This window comes from Ips typographus, linkage group LG2, assembly GCF_016097725.1.
Source record: "Ips typographus isolate SLU linkage group LG2, UJ_Ityp_2.0, whole genome shotgun sequence".
Lineage (NCBI taxonomy): Eukaryota > Metazoa > Arthropoda > Insecta > Coleoptera > Curculionidae > Ips > Ips typographus.
Window position 1 is genome coordinate 21432276 of NC_138423.1, and position 21938 is coordinate 21454213.

A 21938-nucleotide genomic window follows, 5' to 3' on the forward strand; every position below is an offset into this window, starting at 1 on the left:
AAGTTTCAGTGCATTATTTAATCTAGCCAATCAAACTATTTGATTTACGTGATGTGGTACAATCATGCAACTTTTTTCCTTGCTGATAAAATTTGTGATATGTTCTGTGTATATAAATTGTTGGAAACCTATACAAAGATGACTTGTACAAAGTGTAACAAACTTACCTCGTTTACACCTTTTACAATAGCTCTCATTGTGGCATTTCTAGGTCCGTCTACCGTTTTCCCATCATCAGTTGGTCCCCACGACGCACTGTATATGTCAATTAAATTAGGTTCGTGTCCCATGGAATTAGCCTCAATCAAATCAGTCATATAGGGTTGGTCCAGCATTCGAATACCTGGAACACCAGTTTGAACTACTTTTAAAAAAAAAAACTAAATAATCGGTAAGAAAACTGTTCGTAGAACATATTTATACCTCATTAATATTCAATTTAAAGTGTTCGAGCCCTGAAAATAATTCATTTATCCTCACGCCCTGGCTTCTGCTCATGCATAATACATCGTAGTGTGTCAAGAAGTAAATTGTTTCCTCGGCTTCTGATATAGTAATAATAATAATGCGCAAAGACATTTTCCTAACGGTAAATTTAGCTTGTCCGGAATGGAAATTTATCACCCGCCTACGCCGGTTAAATTAAGAAGTTTTTTAATATAACTTTTTATGACATTAAGACAGAAGGATCTCTCGTATTTTTCTTGTTTTGTGAAAAATGTATGGAAAAGTTGAATCGTGCACCAAGAAAAACAGCTTCACGTCACATTTGTCAAAAATTCTGCTCATGGACAATACTAACAGAGTGTACTAGTTTTTGTTATTGTATACCTTCATGGAAATGATCTTGAAAGTTTCCAAGTTTGACAGATCGAAATATGTTGAAAATCAACTTCACGACTGCCCTAATAATTTCTACTCATGGACCTATAAACAATCATTTAATATGATTTACAACTGTATTAACTACTAACTGCTTTTTAAGCATGTTTTGTAGTATTACAGCTTTATGAAGTGGTATTTGACAGTTGTCACCATTGTGACAGATTTAAGTCTGTCCAAAATAGAGATTTGATCACCGTTTTAACTTCTCTATTATACAGGGTGTTCAAAATTAATATAATGAACAAAAAAGTTAAATTTCATCAATTTGGCTGTCAAAGAATAGTTTTTCTCTTTTTTCGTTTTTGGAATAGTTTTACCATGTCTGAAAGTCTTTTGAGCAAGTTTTTTGAATATCTTCTTCTTCAGGTGCCGTCTCCGTTTCGAAGGTTGGCAATCATCAGGGCGATTCTTATTTTTGAGACCACAGCTCTAAATAGTTCGTTGTTATTGCAACCAAACCATTCTCTAAGGTTCTTCAGCCATGAATTACGTCTTCTCCCCACAGATCTCTTTCCTTCGATTTTTCCTTGCATAATAAGTTGAAACATTCGATACTTTTCCCCCCTCATGACGTGTCCCATATATTTCAATTTTCTGGCCTTAATTGTCGTAATAACTTCTCTCTCCTTATTCATAAGTCTTCTGTCCACCCATGAAATCCTCAGTATTCTTCGGTATACCCACATCTCAAACGCTTCCAGTCTCCTCACTTCGGTTACCTTCAGCGTCCAGGCTTCCATCCCATAATATAGTACGGACAGCACATAGCATCTCATTAGTCGTATCTTCAGTTCCAGGTTCAGATCCCGACAGCAGAAAAGCCTTTTCATTTTTATAAATGTGCTTCTGGCCTGTTCGATTCTGATTCGTATTTCTTGTGAGCTGTCGTTGTTTTCATTAATGGTCGTGCCCAGGTATTTGTATTCTCTTACTCTCTCAATAGGTTGATTGTTTACGTATATCCTACGAATGTCCTGAGTTGTTTTTGTCATCAACATATATTTTGTTTTGTTTATGTTCAGTCCATATTCTTCGCTTACCGTGACCATTCTATTAATTAGCGTCTGCAGATCTTCGTATGTTCCAGCCAGGATAACTGTATCGTCAGCATACCTCAGATTATTTATTGTCATGCCGTTGATCTTAATGCCTATGTTCTGATCATCAAGTGCCCTATTTATTATGTCCTCCGAGTACAGATTAAAGAGGATCGGTGATAGTATACACCCTTGACGAATATATTGACGTATAAATCCTAGATCAAGTTTACCACTTTTTCTTTTTTTGGCAATAAAACCACTAGATTTACTACAAAATATATGACCTAGCAAAACATGTAAACATCAACCAAAAATTTCCATAGCTTTGAAATTTGTCATAATAACGAAATTCCAAATTCGAACAGTAATTCCGTGAATTTTGTCTCGAAAACGGATTAGACTATACAGGTAAATAATAATATATTGAGTAAACAAACCGAAATCACGTTTTCGCCAATAACCATGTTATTCTGCAGTTTATTTCGAACGTGATTCTCAGTTATCTGTCCCGTTTGACCTATTCCAGCTCGCTGTGTTAATGTCATAACGTTATTATTGCGACCCTGTTAAAGTTAAAATTACTTTGAAACACGTACGTTGTCGACAGTATGAGAAAGTGATTACAAATTGTTACTCTGGTATTTTAAAGAAACGAGGAAAAGAAAAAAAAAAGTGACATTTACCAGCAATTTTTGAGTCGTAGGCAACCCCTACACCGCAAATTCCATTGTCTCTTGCAGCGGCCACTTCACCTGCACATCTGGTTCCATGACTAGAATATAAAAAAATAGTTAATAATATTAAAATACGAATGAATAAACAAAATTTTCCACAGGAAAACTATGTTTAACACGTGATAGTTGATCACGTGACTAGTTGGATCTTACGATTAATGGCAGACTGATTCACATATTATTTTCTACTTTGTGAATATACATGGTAATTGAAATTCGACCCTCACCATTGGGATCTCGGAAATTGTAAGAGATTTGAAATAAATTGGCGCAATTTAAAGCTGAACCAAATTAGTAGACAGACCTATATGGAGCACAGAAGAAAGTCTGAAAGATGCTCAAGAACAGGAAAAAGCCAATAAATGAGTTTGTGCAAACAAAAGGAGTCACCAAAAATGTATGGGAAAAATACTTAACTCTATAACACCGAAGAAGCCATAAGCATCGAAAACCACGAGACAAAAACCATCAAATAACACTGAACGAAGAAGAGGTAATGGCAAAAATCAAAAAATTGAAAAACAGAAAAGCTCCCGGGACAGACCTGAACTAGGAAAACATCTAAAAATCCTCTACAACAAAATTTTAGAAATATCGGAAATACCTACGGAATGGCACAAAAGTATAACTATCCCTATATTCAAGAAAGGACAGAAGAAGCACCCAGACAACTACAGGGGCATAACGCTGCTGAACACAAGCATGAAATTCTTTACCGGCATTTTGAAGGAAAGACTTGAAACACAAATAACAAACAGGGAAGAACAACAAGGCTTCAGACGAAAAGGTCCAAGAGCGACGCCATATTCATTATTAAACATCTAAAAGAAAAATCAATCGAATTTAATACACCAGCATATGTCTGCTTCATCGATTTGACCAAGGCATTTGATAAGTTTCGCCTCTCCGACATCATAAATATACTGATAGCGAAAGAAACGCCAGACACCATCGTAAGAGCAGTCCGCAGTTTCAATATGGACAACATGACTAAAGTAAAGGCAGGAGACACTTATACGGAAAGACCAGGAGGCATCAGACAAAGTGACAGTCTGATTGAACAGCCATTTCTGTTCAATCTCTTAATGGACATAATTATAGAGGAAGTATCATCACTAAATATGGGACATAATAAAAGAATCAGCATGCTATGCCGATGATGCAGCTATTTTCGCGGAAACGGAGGACGATCTATAGAGACAACTACACAAATTCTGCCAGGTCAGCCAAGCGATGAACATGACCATATCTATAGAAAAAACGAAACGTATAACCTTTGCTAAAGATCCCGTAAGATGTAAGCTGATAGATCAGGACAAAATCATCGAGCAAGTCTCACAATTCAAATATCTGGGTTTGGATCTGTCGGTCAGGATCAAGGTCAGGATCTATAAGACTTGTATCAGACCAATCATGACATACGGAATAGAAACCAGAGAAGAAACCAACAAAACAAAAAGAATGATCCGAGTAGCCGAAATGAAAACGCTTAGGACTATAATGGGAAAAACAAGAATAGACTGAATTAGGAACACTGACATTAGGAAACCATGTGGGGTGCAAGACATCGTAAGATAGGGGAGACAAAGAAAAAGATATTGGTACGATACGTGAGAAGAATGGAAGAGAGAAACCAATAGGAAAAAAGAGCACCCGGAAGACCACCTAAGAGATGGAAGGACAGCTGGCGGTCCATCTCCCAGGAACTAATCCAGAGAAACCTGTAAAACTAACAGATCGCGAGATCTTAAATATGAATAAGAAGAAGAAGACCTAATTAGTCGTTTTAAAAATTTCTAATTTTCGAGTAAGTGCGAAGATATCCGAAAAAAACTGAATTTTTTTGTTGCTTTTGATTGGTACCGAAGTATTTGACAGCTATATCACAAATTTAAGTAAATTGAGTCACTGATTTTGTTACTTTTCAAGTTTCGTTGTTTTGTACCTCAATGGGATTGAATTTGTTAGTTTCCAGTTCCAACTATAACTGACGGCCAAATATCATAACTATCAAAATTCTACTCATAATGCTGAATTTACTGGATTTTAAGACTTTTTTTGTAGTTTTACGGCTTTATGGAGAAGATTTTGTGTGTCAATTTAAAAAACAACTAAAATCAAGTCTGAATCACACAACCAAGTGTTACAAATGTCAAAAATGTATGATAATATAGAATGCATTCAACCAAAATCAAACTGATTTCGTTACTTTTCAAGAATGTTTCCTTGTTTTGTATCTCTATGGGATTGAATTTCAGATTTAGAACAGAACAAAAAATAAAGCGGTAAAGGACAGCTAAATGTCATCTGTCATAATATGACTGAAAATAATATATTAGAAAGGAAAATCAAAGTTTAGAAAAAACACTTCTACTTCGTCACAGGAAGGTAATTATTTTAAATTTGACAAATGAAGAAGCAAACGTTCACAAACGTCACATTCAAAACTGTTACGTCACTCCATTTTACTTTGATTTTTGCTGAGTGATGACTCATTACTCACGGGTAGGAAATAGGTGTTATTATCTATTCAAAACTAGAGAGTAATAATCATATGATTAAACACTTAAACAGTAATAGGAAATAGTAATTTACTGTCTGACAAAATAACATAAAACCCTTTCAATCACCCACGCAAATATATTATTTTGATTACATCGGTCGATATATATCGACTTGTTTATATCAGACTAACAAAGCCAATTTAAAAAAAGTGTATAAGTAGAATATTTTGTTAAGCACTAGCATCGATCAATATCGCTATTTACTTTGAAAAATCTATTGTTTTGTTGTTATCAATTTGTGGTTTGCACTATTCCACTTGCTTTTTTTATGATCAAGAAAAAAAAAAGCGTTGTAAAATTTTTATAAAGTAGTAATTAGTTTACCTGTTGAACCAATCGTCGGTGTATCGTGGATAAGGGTAAGGATCGTTACTGCTGAAGTCGTAACTTGCTTTCGCGTTCTGAAAACCAAATAATGAGCAGCATTTCTTTAGAAAACGTCTTGAAAGTTAGGTAACTTTAATACGTACGTAATTGTATTTTAAGTCTGGATGCATGTAATCCACGCCTGTAACAGAAAGAAAATATACTAAAATTGTGAAATAGGAACAACTACAAACAGTTTAAGAGTGAAGCATGATTAAGTGATTGTAACTTGAAATCAAAACTGCATTTTTAACATTATGGGTCAAAAAAGTGGATTATAAAAACCTTCCAAAAGAAAAAATCACTTACCATCGTCCATAATTGCGGTGGTAATGTTTTTCCCTGTAACACCCTGAGCCCATGCAGCTTCCACGTTTAGATCCAGCTTGGCTTTGCCGCCATTTTGTCCGGTATTTTTCAAATACCATTGGTAAGTAAAGTAAGGGTCGCTAGGATCCTGATGGGGTTCGATGTTTGTTACCAGATTTTCCACTTTTAGGGGCTTGTAACCTCTTTTCACTCGCAGGAAACCTGGTTGTTGTATGGCTGTGTGTATCTGAAAATTTGGTTATTCTCCTTACTAGTACGAAAAGACTAAATAATCTCTACAGGACAAGTGAGGAAAGCTATTGCTGCTAAAGCAGATGGTGTACAACTTATTTTATCACTATCACTCATTTCGGCGATTTAGATCGCTTTACGGCTTCACTGAAACTTTTTGACAATACAACAACGCAATTAGTAGTATTAGTACAAGGTTTTTGAATTAGTGTGCCATGGACATCACGATTTTTGACAGATGACACAGTGAAAGCGTAATAAGGTAAACATAGGATGTGTATCGTTTCCTAGCCAGGTTAACCGATTAATTCGGACTGGTAAATATACATATATAACGGTTACTGAAAAAATATCAAGAGCAAATGGCCGATAACATTTTTGAAAGCCTATTTTGAAGAACCGCGTTCCGTGTAAATTCGGAGCGCGTAACCGTAATCGACAGATGACGCTAGACAGCCATGATACGCCCTCTGTTAGACAACTTTGGAAATCGCTTCGTGTTCTTATTGTATTAGCCGTGTTGTGTCAATCAGTTTTTGTCTTTTTGTGTCAGTCCGTTTGTTTATGTTGATTTTGAATGTGATCACAACTTTACCCCTGACACCTTCAGGAAAACTGTATTTCAGAATAAGAACATGAAAGGATTGTATTGCAGAGCCAAGCCTGACAAGCCAATCAAAGCAAAGTAAGTGTTGCATTAATTTCATCTGCTTTTTTCTAAATGCAACGCTTTTAGTCTGGATCAAGTTCTGGACACTTTTTTACCTCCTAGGATATGAAATAGCCTTTCTACGCCGGCAGTACAGGTACACAAATAATATAATTTTCTCACCTTAGTGCTGAGAAGTAAAACGTTTTTTGCACTAGTGCGAGAATGGAAATTTACAGTTCAACGTTTTAAACAAAACAAACACGTGTATGAACGAGTTAAATTTCCAATTGGATGGAAAATTAATACGGGCTGGTTTGTCATCAATATTCCGTACGGCTAAACTTAGCATTTCCATTCAATCGCTCTGCGAAAGTCACGTTCTGTTGTTTAGTGTCAAAATATTAAAACGAGATTTGGAGCAAAAGCGTACTTGTTGATTAAACGGGCTGGAGTTAAAACATAGACACCATCTGGAGTTCATTGTTTCTCTTTTATTGATTAAGCAATTTTCAGTTAAATCGAGTGGCAGATTAATTTAAATTTTAAATTTGATTTTCTAAAATAATTAATTTAATTAAAGTTGGCAGGCGGTTTGTTTGTCATGCAGTTATACCGACGATAGTAAATTCGTGTATCTGACGGCTTAAAAATAAATAACAAATATGGCTTTTGCTTTATTCAGCCTATTTGACAGATGACACTAATGACAAAACTGTCAACTTGGGTTGACTGTCAATTGTGTTTAAAAAAGTCACGTGACCCTGATAAATACAATATTAGACGTAAAAATGTTGCGGAACGACAAATTTAACGTGTCAAAGTTTCAATTTACTAAAACAGTCAGGTAATCCTGAAAAAAATAAATTTTTGCCATTTGCACCGTCGAAGCCCAGCTTTAGTAAAGCATGGCCCAGACTGTGACTTTTTTTAATTGTATTCTTCACAGTCTGAACCACACTAACTTAAGCTTGGCTTAAAGTACGACGGTGCAAATGGGGGCAAATGTCAATAAAGATCAAAGTGACAACGGGATATTGATGTTTATAAATTAGTCAAAACAGTTACGTGACTCTAATAAATACAGTTTTGAACTTGAAAAGGTTGCGGAATTTAAACTGTCAAACGTCAAATAATACAGTCACGTGACCCTAAAAAAATTAATTTGCAACTGTTATAGTTGAAATGTTAACAGTATAAGACAATTGATGTTAAAAAACAGTTAAAATAATAGTCACTGACTCAATCTGTTTACAAATGATATTTAAAAACCTCCTCATTTGACAATTGACATATGGTTTGAATCACATCTGTCTCCGTTAAATAACTGCGTGTAAGAAAGAGAGCGCGATATCCGGGAACTAATCTCTTAGCAAAACGAATGAATTTTAAAAATGTCAAGCTCTTTAGTGCTACTTACAGATTAAGAAGCAAAATTACTACTTCAACACAAGTTTCAGGTCTTTTACTAAACTAACAAACACTTACCAAAGGATCCGCTTTAAGCTTTCTCATGTGAGCGACACTTCTCTTTGATCTTGCAGGAGGTAAGGCGTGGTTCACAAAATGATACTCGGAACGAGATCGCAAGACCTGCAAACAAAACTCATTAACATTCCCCCAAGTAAAACAGCATTTAACGCGGACGTGAAGCTCTTTAAATCAGGCCTTAGAGAACTAAAGCCTCAAACTTTTTAGGCTCCTTAAGTCGATTGCCAGCTGGGACGTCTCTTGTTCGTAGGATTTCACTAAAGACGACTTAGTTCCCTTTTCAATAAACGATGGCCAGAGTAGTTCCAAGGAAAATCGATAAAGCTTTATGTTCAATTTTTTTGTGTAAGAAGGATTTATGTGGACGATATTGGATTTGCCCTTACGCTACAGAGCTTTAAAAGGAAAGAGATCCAGTGTTTTTTCTTTACTAAAATCCCTGGATTTTTAAACGTGGAAGTTGGAGAAATATTGTTTTATGTAATCTGGATGGGATTTAATTAAAATGTTTCGAGTGTCTGCAGCAGCTTTGTAATTAAGTCTGGAATATGTATAGTGAATTCGCAAGCACATTTTAGTTTTCATGTTGAATGAGAAGGTTTTCTCAAGCTGAAAATCTACGAAGAGCCAAATAACTAACTTCAGTTAGGTAAAAGCAGGTATAGGTATATCATAAGACTTTAATTATTGCAATGAACTCATCGCACATAATGTAAAATTGCATTTCAATGCATATAAATAGGAAAGCGTAGTAGGAATTTGTAGATTATTAACAAAAACATGTCTTTTGGTAATTTGTAGTAGTTTAAAAATGCGTTAATAAATTCAAATTGAAGGTTTTGCCGCGTGTATGACGTAGTTGACTTTCAGCAGTTTGATTGGGTATGGCTGTCTGGCAGTTGACAGTACATCAGCTGATTTAAAACGTCAAAGTCAAGTCAGGAGTCCGCAGAGTGCAATGTTGCCAAATAACACGTTTTACAGCAGAACACAAAAACTTTCTTATTTCACTGGACAACAAGTAATTTGATGTCAATTTGGCATGTTTGACTTTTTTGCGTTCAATTAAAATATGAAATAAAAACAAATTTTGGTATGAGCCCATTTGACTTATAAATAAGACACCTTCATGCCGAAAAACTTTTCAGAACACGTAACCGTTTTGTGGTTTAAAAATTGAATTATGTCAAATCAAAATTTTCCTGGACACGTCAGTGTTGTCAATTTTAAATTCAAGTCCTTAAGAGATCACGTGACCATTTCTTAACTTTGTCAACTTTTAATGACGTACATTTAGTCTTCTTAGTTAAGTAGTACAGTATTGTCAAACTTCTGTTGTTTTGCGAAAATAGGAAAACAAGATTTTCTACTAACTCATAACAAAGAATGACCACGTGACCATAGAAACGTCAAACGTTATTCGGATAAATTATGTGACATAAAGTCACGTGACGTTTTCAGTTTCTAAGTCACAGAACCGTTTTTAATTTAACTGTTTTTGAAATTTCGATTTTTTTAAAACCATGCGACTATACCAATATTCAGAAATAATCTAAAGTCACGTGACCATTTTCAAATTGAATATTCAATTTTAACAGCATTAAATTGTAAGATCATGTGATCGTTTGGTATCATGCGGTGGGTCACGAATTGAAGAAATGTTGGGATAAAAGGAACTAATCATTTTTACAACCTCGACCTTTTTGTACAATGGAAAGTTGTTTTCCTTTCATCCCAAAGAAATAACCGACAGGTTTAGGAAAATATTGCCTTACAGAAAACTGGAAACATATTATGTGTACTTTCTCAAAAAATTCATGAAATTCCAGTGGAAAGCATGAGAAAAGATACTTTACTACTACAAACTAGTTCATTGTGATTGAACATCCTGTATTATGTTACACACATATTACACGTTATCAATCAATCAGTATTTTTTGTGAAACTTTTGATAATAAATTGATAAATCTCCCTGTTAACAAGAAACTTCCTCCAACACCATATTTCGACGTTTCAGATACAGTTTTCTTATTTTTTTCTTCTATTTATGGCATTATTCCCAACGGTACAAACGTGTGGATTCAAAAGTTTGGTTTTATCTTTTGCTCAAAGAAAGTCTGTAGTGTTTTCAATTATGGTTGTCAGAAAATTACGCTAGTTACTAGTAGTACATTCAAAATCTTATCAAGGAGAAAAAATCCATAATTTACACTACAAAGTTAAGTTAAAAAAGATAAAAATGTTTTGCTGATTATCAGGAATGTTAATGTTTTACTTTAATCCATTGCCGCATTTTATTTTCTAAACTTAATTACATTATTTCCATTAAATGACTTAAATTCAATTACAACAGTCAACACGTTGAATTGCCTGCATTGCGTAAATTAACATAAAATCACGTATTTCATAAAATTTTAAGTGTTTTTTTTCCTGCCAGGTTACAACAAGTCTGGCTAAACACTCCGACAACCACTCGACAAACTCATCGCCAATGACACATTGAATTAGATGGTAAATATTTAGTTTAATATTTTCGTTAAAGATAATGTTCCCACAAATGCCAGAAGGATTATCGTGTAGTTAGCACCAGCAACAGTCATAGATTAGCCTGCACAGATTTAATGTTTGCTGTGGATTTAGTGCTAATCAAACCTGGATGTGGGTGTACCATCCATGGTTTTGACGTGTTGTTACTAATAGTGGGATTCAATCCAATTTGTTTGTTATTAATGTTTGTCGTCACAAATTTCAACAAAATAAATTAGAGCAAACCAGCTTTATATTCAAATTAACTTAATAGTCGTTGGGTTGGTAGCAATAGCCAAATTTGTGATATTCTCTCAAATAGTGCGATATTCTATCAAATCATACATCACACAAGTTCGTAACTATTGCATAAATATCTACAACTTTGGTTTTTATACCTGATACAGTAAAAAGTAAAACATGGTGGTGATACAATTTCCTAACAAATATAGGGCCTGAATGCTCGATTCAAAAAAGGTAATAATCAATAAACCTATTAATTAATTTAGCTGGCATTGATAAAATTGAAAAGACCTGGATTTCCAGTTAAAAGAGCTCAAATGTCAGTACAGGAGTTCATAAAATGTTTATTGATTTCTGTTTTCTAGTGGAATATTTCCATATCGCAGTAATGATAAGTGTAAATGGGCAGTATTTGAGTAAATCTCAGCATTGTTGGTAGTTTGTGATTGGTCGAAAAAGCAGCAAGCTGAAAGCTGCTTTTTTTGACCAATCACAAACTATACCTCACTGTGCAAAAGATTTAGGCAAATGCTGCCCATTTACACTATTATAGCACTAGTTTATTCAGGATTTACCATAAAACCTACTTGAATGTGTCATTAGAGAAACCAAATGCTCGAAGCACTCTAAAATGTCAAGAATATTTAAAAATTAGATGTCAAGTTTAAATGTCAAGTAAAACGTGTCATTAGCAGAACAACAATACGGTCTTAAATGAGAGCAGACACTGCAACAAAATATAAACTCTTTGAAAGAGAATATGGAATACTGTGATTTGCCTTTGCTTTTGAAACATTACCATAATTGCCTGTTTCAATGTTTATTTTGTTCAAGTCCACTGCTTTACATAAAATAATGCAAATATCCTAAAAGTAATTCCTTCTAAAAATGCTTGTAAAGCTTATGGATTTGATTTTTGTTTTTGTAAAAGTAGAGTGGACAAAATGCTGTAAGTTACAAACTACATAGCACAAAGTTTTCCTTTTAATTACATATTTGAAAATCATTTCCAGCAACTATGGATGCTACTGTTTTTATCTAAAAGGTTAGTTTAGGTTAAAGTAGAAAAACAAACCAAAAGTTTTGACTTCAGTTCTTTTGCTTATTCTACGTTTCAAACCCAGAATGCACTTGATAGCTTCATGGAAGTTTTATTGGCAGCTGTCAACTTCTAAAGTGTCGTACATTCACGTGATAATTGTCACATACGTCCCAACTGTCAAAAATTGCTTATTCTGCATGTAGAGTTCTATAAAGATTATAGTTTGAAACAGTTTTCTTTCCGTTTTAAACCCAGAATGCACTTGATAGCTTTGTGGAAGTTTTATTGGCAGCTGTCAACTTCTAAAGTGTCGTACATTCACGTGATAAGTGCCACATACGTCCCAACTGTCAAAAATTGCTTATTCTGCATGTAAAGTTCTATAAAGATCATAGTTTGAAACAGTTTTCTTTCTGTTTCAAACCCAGAATGCACTTGATAGCTTCATGGAAGTTTTATTGGCAGCTGTCAACTTCTAAAGTGTCGTACTTTCACGTGATAAGTGTCACATAGGTCTCAACTGTCAAAAATTGCTTATTCTGCATGTAGAGTTCTATAAAGATTATAGTTTGAAACAGTTTTCTTTCCGTTTTAAACCCAGAATGCACTTGATAGCTTTGTGGAAGTTTTATTGGCAGCTGTCAACTTCTAAAGTGTCGTACATTCACGTGATAAGTGCCACATACGTCCCAACTGTCAAAAATTGCTTATTCTGCATGTAAAGTTCTATAAAGATCATAGTTTGAAACAGTTTTCTTTCTGTTTCAAACCCAGAATGCACTTGATAGCTTCATGGAAGTTTTATTGGCAGCTGTCAACTTCTAAAGTGTCGTACTTTCACGTGATAAGTGTCACATAGGTCTCAACTGTCAAAAATTGCTTATTCTGCATGTAGAGTTCTATAAAGATCATAGTTTGAAACAGTTTTCTTTCTGTTTCAAGAACAGAACGACACTAACAGTGTCATGGAAGCTTTATTGGTAGCTGTCAACTTTTAGAGTGTCGTACTGGATAAGTGTTACATACGTCACAGCTGTCAAAATTTGCTGATTCAGCACATAAGCAACATGCTTCTGGGTGATTGTATTCCTAATACTACATTAACCAGCAAAAACCTCTGGGAAATCTAATCAAAATGTGTCGTAACCCTTCGACCTTTCCATAATCCAACTTATTGAGGTCAGGAGTGTGGCCCAGTAAATTCCATATTTTTGTATTTTTTTTTCGTATTGATTATATGCGACCGCTCGAATGTATTCCGAGTGTTTACGCGAAAAGTTTTCAGTTTCAAATTGGCACGAAACCATTAAAAATTCCCGAATGAATTAAACACGTTTCTGAACCCAAGTCATGCTTCTCAGCCAAAGCGCTTTCAGTTAGCGCCAGAGCCGAGTTTAAATTGAATTTACATCAACCCCAAGGGGTCTTGCAATAATGCTCTAGTTATTTACGCTCTCAAGTATTACTAAGCTGGTTTAGAGTGAATACTGATTTACGAGACCTAGTGTAGAGTCAATTTTTGTTTTGTCTGTGTATTTAGCATAGACACAGAGTATAAAGGCCTACAGAGTACAGAATGGTAAAATTTATAATAAACTATAGATTTGACAGAGTCAGTCAGTTTAACTGTCAAAATTGTCAGAAGATTTAAAATTTATCATTTAAGGAATGGCCTCGAAATAAACTAACTTTAGATTTAAGATTTATCACATTCTTCAATGAAAACAGTTCTGCCCATGTTCGGTTGGTTTGGTTCCATAGAGCGAGCAGACGTCACAATGACGTAATTTGACTGTTGGTAAAATTATGTTTTTGCCAAATTAAGTCATCGTGACGTCAAAAACGCTCTGCTTGCTTCATGGAGCTTGAAAACGAATGCGGCCTTAATTTACTGCTCTCAGCCATAAACGATTTTGCGTTGTTTGTTTTCAACCCTTCTTGACTTGATGACTTCAAAACCGTCAAAATGACGTGTCTGTCAAACTATATAATCTGTCTTAAACACCTCCTGGAGGATAAAGTCACTAGAGAGCGCCAAATCTGAAAGAACGACAATTTTGGCAATATCGCGAAAAGGGTAAGTGATATCGGATTAGAACTTTCAGCATGACTAACACTAGTCAAGAGTCACTATTTTGCAAAAAAAACATGAATTTGTGAAATTTTATTCTGCTTTAATGTAATTTGACAACGACTAACGAGTAAGTGTCTTTCAAAATTACTGGGCCATTAGCCAGCTCAACCATTGAAACACATTCTTCCGCTCTTCTTTTCTGACTGACTAATCAATCGAAAAATGTGTTTTACATCTTTATAGAACCGACTTTGACAGACGTCACTCCAGTGATCAAGAAAATTACGCCGTGATCCACCGCCCTCTGTACAAGAAAGCCAAGAAGGTGCATGCCAAAAATTCCAATATGGCCGAAATAGTGGTTGACAGTTTGCATTTGTTTGTATTATGGAAATTGAGTTTTTCGATGATTAAATTAATTTTTAAGGTTTAAAGTCAAGACTTGGGATTACTTGCCAAAGTAATTTTTGTTTGCTATTATATATTGTTGTTTATATGTTTATTGTTCTAGTGAAAGTGTAGTTTGTGTTCATTTTATTGTGTTATCACTATTGTTATTGTTCCTTCATTGTTCTATAATTTGTTGTTGGTTTTTTAACTTAAATTCTATTGCCTCTACAATATGCCGTCCACTTGTTGTTTGCCAAATTGTAAAAGCAATTTGGTGAAAGGCCCAAAAGTGTCAGTCTTTTACTTTCCAAAAGACCCTGCTCGAACCCAACAGTGGTTGAAAGCTTTGAACTGGAATGATTTTACTCCAACACAATACTCAGTGGTAAGTACAATATGCTTTCTCATTCAGTAAACTTATTGCCTTTTACATACATAGGTGTGTGAGTTACATTTTGAGGCCGCCTGCATTTTGAGAGCAACAAACGTTTACTCTGAAGAAACAGGACAGCTTTTAGAAGTTCCATTGGCACATTTACATTTTAAAAGAAAGGTCTTGGTAATAATATAAAACCCATTTACCAGTTTTGCTTACCTAGCTTCAGGGATTTCCAAATTTTCTTTGATTGAGCAGTTTTCACATTAGTTTGTTGTACTTTCCAGGACAAAGGGTTCTAACCAAACTTGCTTTGGTTGGACTTTATTGGGTATAAAAAGCCATATCTATACATATCTGGATCAGGAATGAAGCTTTCTTTGATTTTTCACTCACAACTTCTAATCAACTGCACGAAAAAATTTAAAAAAACATATTTTCTATTGCATCTGCATAGGTTTGTGTACAAAACGAAAACAGCTAACGCCGCCATTAAAAGTGACATTCTAGGCTTTCTTGTACAGAGGGCGGTGATGAACCGAATTTCAAGGATTTTCTAGTTTTTTTTTTGCGTTTTGAATTGGAAATTGACAGTCAGTGTCAAAAATACATTTTTTCTACATTCTTTTGAATTTTGTCGACTCTTGGCATGAGTAAAATTCAATATGGCTGCGCAAACGTTTACGTAACTGCCAACTACAATAACTTTTCTCTATTTACGTTTTTAGCCCTAAAAGCATGCATGCATAATTAAACGGAAAGTTTATCAAAACTGTTGACCTACAAGCATAATATACAGCAGTCTTTGATCATGCTTAGTATTGGAAGTATGATCCAAATTATACCTCCTGATACACGATAACCCCAAAATTAATTTTAATGCATTCATATCTTAATTTCTCAAGCCATGAGTGTGGTGTTGTCTTAATGCAAAGTTAATCAGCTAAATATTGCATGAGAAAGTAAATAAAACAGTTTATTAAAATTTATTGCAATGATTACAACGGTATTTAGCCTGTGTCAAGTCCATTAAGCTTCTTAGATCATCAGTCTAGATAGACTTTATTATGATAATCATTATTAATTCTCTTAAAATTTTTTAAAAACTTTCAGATTTCCTTAGCCTTGTATAAAATATAAATTTTAATTAACCAAAAACGTGCAGTAATAAGAATTGCAAAGACTGCTCTAAAGCTGAGTTTAAAGTTTATGCAAGGCAATTAGCCAATGCAAATTAGCAGTGTCTGTATAAATTTAAATTTTCTCACTTCATGCTAGAGGTTTTAAATAAATACCTAAGCTGAAAATCAAACCTAATTAAAGAACAAAAAAATTAATAATATACTATAACACAAAATTCACTATTAATCACCATATTCCTTGGAAAATGCTTTAAAGAGTAACCAAATTAGCTTTTCTTGGTCAGTTACGTAAGTCAGTTTGAAGTTCAAGCTTATATTATAATTAATTTTCTTGGCTAAATTTTAAGTCGACATCTATACAGAAAATGAAACTCTATAATTACTTTCAGATGACTCTAAAGATATCTTGTAAACCAATCAAGAAACTATTATAAATGCCAGAGGCACCACAAAATCACTTTAAAAATACGAAAAGTCTATAGAATCATGTTGTGACATCATGTGTAAAAACCTGAGAACATCACCAACCTAATGATCGTCTTGAAATGTATGACGTCAGCATAATTTAGTTTGGTTTTTTGTATAGTTTTTTATGATTGGCATAAGGCACCACATAATATGTTTCCAACCAAATTCAAAGTGTTGGGAAAACACTTAACAACAGCTAATTACGTATTTCGTAACGTCTCACTAGCAATTTGATGTTATTTTGTTCCTTTTATATCAAAAGAGTGTCACATAAAGCCGCGTTTCTTTTGATTCTTTGCGTGGGTATCCAAGAGTATTGCGGGGGATTTTACTTGAATTATAAGGATGTTTGCTGAATCGCTTTCAGTGAATCATTTCCAGTTGAGGATACGTTATTAAGAGACTATTAATCGGAAAAATACGATAGAAATTGAAGGCAAAAAGAGCAATTTCCATGCAAATATATTATTTGTAAAGCATTAGTTTTTTCATCTGGTTAATAATTGTTTGAAGTAGTTTAAAAATTAAAATCTTCAGTTTTTGAGTAATTAGTAACTCTAATAAATTGCATAAAGCATGTTTAATAAGTGAGTCAATATCTGTATTGAAGGTATGAAATATTATTGATTGATTTTTATTGAAGTGTTTCCTACACGTTTATTTGCACTCTGAATTGTGGTAAAAACGGATAAACCACGATGGGAAATCAAACAATTCGGTGACGCAAGTTCCGTCGAAAAACGAGAACATTTCAAGATCGGTTTATCTAAAGTTAAAAGCACTCCAGAAAAGGAAATGCGAATTGATTGTATCGATTGTTTCAGTAATTTTTTCTAGGTCGTTGATCTGATTTAAACGGGATTAATTACTTACGAATTGCCTACATTGGAGACTGGGGTGTCCCACCCACATGTCCTTGTCGTCGACATAAAACAGTTTTTTCAATTTGGGCAAATAACGTGGAAACGACGGGGGATTTTCGTGTAGAAACGATTGTCAAGCCGTCAAACAAACACATTTGCCCACATTTTACTGTGTACGACATTTATTGAAGAAAATTGAGAATATTGTGATCATTCAATTTTTCAAGCCTTAAACAGCAAAAGTCACCTGTCAACTTCAATATACTTTACTAGCGTTTTTGACGTCAACCTGACGTAATTTGGCAAAAACATAATTGGACCAACTGTCAAATTACGTCATTGTGACGTAATATACTTATATTAACATTTTCTTCCTTGTATACTTTTGACAATAGTTATTTCTTTAAAATTATATAACAATTTTTTATGTCATTTCAACTAGAAGTAACAAAAATGTTATTAATTATTAATAAAGAATACTGAGTGAAATGACCTTTTATTGCATTTCTGACTTTCGTTCAGTTTTAAAAGGATTTATCACAGTTTGAGAAGTAGGAGTTGTTTGTGGAAAAATGCTATACGTCCCTGGATTTTATGGTCAATTTACTGGCTACACAGCTAATTTCAGGGCCGTAACTACCAGATTTCGAAGATACTGACTGAAATTGTGTTTCATTACGTTTTAACTGACAATCTTTCTTTTTTGATGGCATTTATCACCAGTTGGAGCAAAGTTGTTTTAGGAACACAGAGGAGGTTTTCACAGAAAATCCATGTGTTTTTGGTTAATTTTTTGTTGTCATATTAATGATTCGTCCATTTGGACAACGAATTCTTAACTTTTTTGTTTCTAAATTTGCTAAGTCAAAGCTCAAAAAACGACGAAATTAGTACTACTTATCAGTTGTTGAATAGAAATTATACATTTTTATGAATTTAATGAAATTTTCCAAAAACCCTTGTTGGTCATAACCTAACACCTCCATTTTTTAGATAAGTTAATAAAATTCAGAAATGTCATTTCCTTTAATGTCAATACACAATCAAAATTCCAATTTTCACAACAAATTCATCCGGAAATTAAATCTTCTTCTTCAATCTATCGTAAAAGTTTATCTTGAAATTGCGACATAAAGTTCCATATTTCCGTCTTTAAATTGCATTATTATCAAGCATAAACGACCTGATCCGATAAAATTGAATTTTTATAAAACTGAACTTTTTTCGATATTCATATACGTTTTGTTACAGCAAATTCAACTTTCCAGATTTGCAAAAATCGTTAGGGGATTTCACGAAAATGGAATTGAGCTTGTTGACACGACTTGCAAATGTAAGCGTTCTGTGATTTTCAAATATAAAAGACGCTATGGGAAAAATCCTACTTTAAATTTTGCACAAAAGGGCTGTTAAATTATATTTGACTATCACAAAACGAAAAAGAAGACAAGCAAGCTCTTTTAAAGTTGTGGGAAAAGTTCCGTTTTCTTTTCGGTTTGTTTGAACTTGTTAACAATTGTTCATGTAATAGACGAAAAGTCCGATTTTGTATTTTTTGTATATAATTTTTGACAATAGCATTTTGGATTCTTTGTTCGGATTGAATAACTAATTTCATATCATACGATTTAGACCGGATTAAAAGAAGATTTTAATACGATCAAAGAATCGGATTGACTTCTGTCGGAGCTCATGTGATATCATCCGCCAATTGGTCTTGTGATCACTTGGTTGATATCTTGCGATCAACTGTCAAATTACGTCATTTTGGATTTGACGGATACGGGTTTTGCTTTGGTTTTCCCAAAAAATGCAAAACGAGAGTAAATCAAATTCTTTGATGTTTTCTGTTGGATTGCAAGACATGTATCATAAGGAAAGCCTTGGACGACTGGGAAGGAGGAGTTTTCATAGGTGGCAAAAGGATGGATAATCTCCGCCACGCTGATGACACCACACTTATCACCAAAGATGAGCAGGAAATGTCATGTCTTATTGAGCGAGTAGAGAGAGATCGTTCTACAACTGAACCGTCAGAAAACGAAACTTATGTTAAAAGATCACACGCACAGCATGGAAGAAATGCCTAATATTAAAGATGTCGAGAACGTGGAGGAAATAACTTATCTAGGTGCCCACATCAGCAGAAATGGCGGATCAAATCAAGAAATCAGAAGAAGGGTAGCTCTTGCCAAAACGGCCATGACCAAACTCAACAAAATTTGGAAAGATCGACATGTAACAACCACAACAAAATGCAAATTAGTAAACACCCTCGTTTTTCCAATTGCGCTATACGCAGCAGAATTCTGGACCTTAAAAGCCACAGACATCGCCAAGTTGGATGCGTTTGAGATGTGGGTCTGGAGAAGACTACTAAGGATTCCCTGGACAGATTGCAGAACTAACATATCTATACTCGAAAAACTTATGGTTCAAGGGAAGGTAGAGGGAACACGACCTAGAGGACGTTCTCCAAAACGATGGCTGGACCAGATGAAGCAGTTTACAGGAAAATCTTTCCAAGACAGCATTAGAAGCACGTCAGATAGAGAAGAATGGAGGGAAACTGCTAAAAACACAACATACTAAAAAAAGTGCAAGACAAGAGTTTATTTTTTGTCAAGAATTCATATTTCAGCTCTAAATTTGTATAATCTGTTCAAACTAAACAATCATGCAGTCTAACACGAATCTTTCACTGTTAAATTCCCCATCATTGGTTATTTTTAGTTTTAGTCTATTTTTTGTCCAATTATTGTATTTTCGTATTGCGCCCATCAAATATAAAACTTTATTGTTAAATAAACCTTTTCATTGAAAACTGGGCCTTAATCTGATGAAATGATGTTCATTTTTCAATACGTTTTCTGACAGGATTTGATTGATCACCGACTTTTCAATTTTTATAGTTGTTAATGTTGAGTATGTAACTGTAACGTCACAGTAATGTCATAAATTAACGTAAAATTGTTGACCGTCAGAGACATCAGATTTTGTGATGTAATTTTTAGTTATGAGTGACTTTTTAGTGTTTCATCTGACAGTTCCTTGTAATTCTGTTGAAAGAGTACCAGTTTGTTAAAGTTATATTGTAGTAAAGTCATTTATGAAATCGCACTGACCTACCACACTAATAATCGTTTCTGTAACAACCAAAAACTGTAAAACCCAATTGAGCTAAAAAGTTCAACTCTGACAAAACTGAAGCGGAAACCAATAGCCCCAGGGATTAAAAACAGCTGTTCTACCACTATCAACCAACTTACCGGACCCATATTGACGAAACCATGACGTTTCGCCACCTCATGGGCTTCTTCAGGTTCCAAATCGCGGGTAAACCGCACCAAAAACGAATTGCTGAACAAATCCGCGGTCGTTTGGGATATAATCGACAAGCATACCACGAATAGAATCGGCCTCCAAATTAGAGGCATATCGACTCTATAGTAACAACACGACGACTAACGAGACGTCGTTTTTGAGATGGTTGGCGTCGCGGCGGCCGCGCACCCCAATGACGTCACGGCATCGATTTTGACGTTGTGGCTGAAGACAGGGGGGGGTTGTGGGGGGGAATCATGAATGATTCGGTGCCACAGAGGGGATGAGAGGAGAAGCAGCAAGATAAAAAATGATTTGGCGATTTACGATGTGTAATTACGTGGCTATCGGTTTTCGTTCTAATTGCTGCTTCATTAGTCGGATTATCTATGACGTTTTAATCACAAGTTGTTCTCGATTTTTGTTCTTTTATTAAATTTACTGGACCCAAAAACCGTCATGCGACCATAAAAGAAAGTCGATCAGAGTTCATAGTTTTATGGTAGCACTTTCTTTTTATTGTCATTTTATCTAAAACAATAGTTAACGTAGATAATGCCTTTAATCTGTTTATAATAGACTTAATTCAATTATAAACATCGGTTCCTGTGCTCCATGTTAATCCTCCTATGTTGCCACTATTACTACGACTTTCTAGCTTAAGTGGTAAACATTTTTTTTATCACAAGAATGAAGCAAAATACTTGATATTTCTGTGTATTTTTATTTAAAACCTTTTAATAGCAAGAGATTGTGATAAACTTGGTCAATTTCAGAACTGGGTCAAAATAAGCAAAAAGTATGTTTTAGTTGTTTAAAAGTATCTGTAAAAGTAACTAACAGTTTTTTGAAAGCAAACTTGTTTTTTTTTGAAAAAATCAAATTTATAAAATTTAATTTACTTGATACTTTACTTTACTACTGATATTTTAAAAGAATTAATAATAAGTTTATAATAAGTAATATAATAATGAGATAGAATTACTAATCTCAATATGCTAAATTTACGTCGAGTCCATAAACATGAGAAACGTAAACTAAATAGTTGAAGAAAATTCAAATGATAACCTTAAAATGGCTTAAAATAACAACTTCTTAAGGATATAAACCCTTTGACCATTTCTAAGAATCTAAATTATGCTTTGCGATTTTAAACTTTTAAATAGAAGAAAAATTTAAAAATATCCAAAATACTGAAAA

The 21938-nt window shown here is 34.2% G+C and overlaps 1 protein-coding gene and 1 long non-coding RNA gene across 5 annotated transcripts in view; one reads left to right on the forward strand and one right to left on the reverse strand.

Moving 5' to 3' along the window:
- Positions 1-20893, reverse strand: part of amon (prohormone processing protease amontillado) — a 29263-nt gene extending 8370 nt beyond the window's left edge. For 2 of the 3 annotated variants that reach the window (XM_081973777.1, XM_081973776.1), the window contains exons 1-7: positions 20684-20893; positions 8288-8392; positions 5899-6145; positions 5694-5731; positions 5548-5624; positions 2609-2697; positions 168-343 (exon numbers count right to left, since the gene is read on the reverse strand). In XM_081973777.1, the coding sequence (XP_081829903.1) occupies positions 168-343; positions 2609-2697; positions 5548-5624; positions 5694-5731; positions 5899-6145; positions 8288-8392; positions 20684-20851 (900 nt within the window). In that variant the 5' untranslated portion in view covers positions 20852-20893. Of the gene's footprint in view, positions 1-167; positions 344-2608; positions 2698-5547; positions 5625-5693; positions 5732-5898; positions 6146-6198; positions 6301-8287; positions 8393-20683 lie in introns of those variants that run through there. The other variant, XM_081973778.1, reaches the window with a different exon arrangement.
- LOC145725159 (uncharacterized) lies at positions 5543-15879 on the forward strand. 2 transcript variants are annotated; one of them, XR_014177182.1, is made up of 4 exons: positions 6707-6835; positions 6887-6956; positions 10728-10801; positions 14419-15879. It is a non-coding gene; the product is annotated as an uncharacterized LOC145725159 (long non-coding RNA). The 2 variants fall into 2 exon arrangements; XR_014177181.1 differs by lacking the exons at positions 6707-6835; positions 6887-6956 and adding an exon at positions 5543-5676.
- Positions 20894-21938: the final 1045 nt, after the last annotated feature.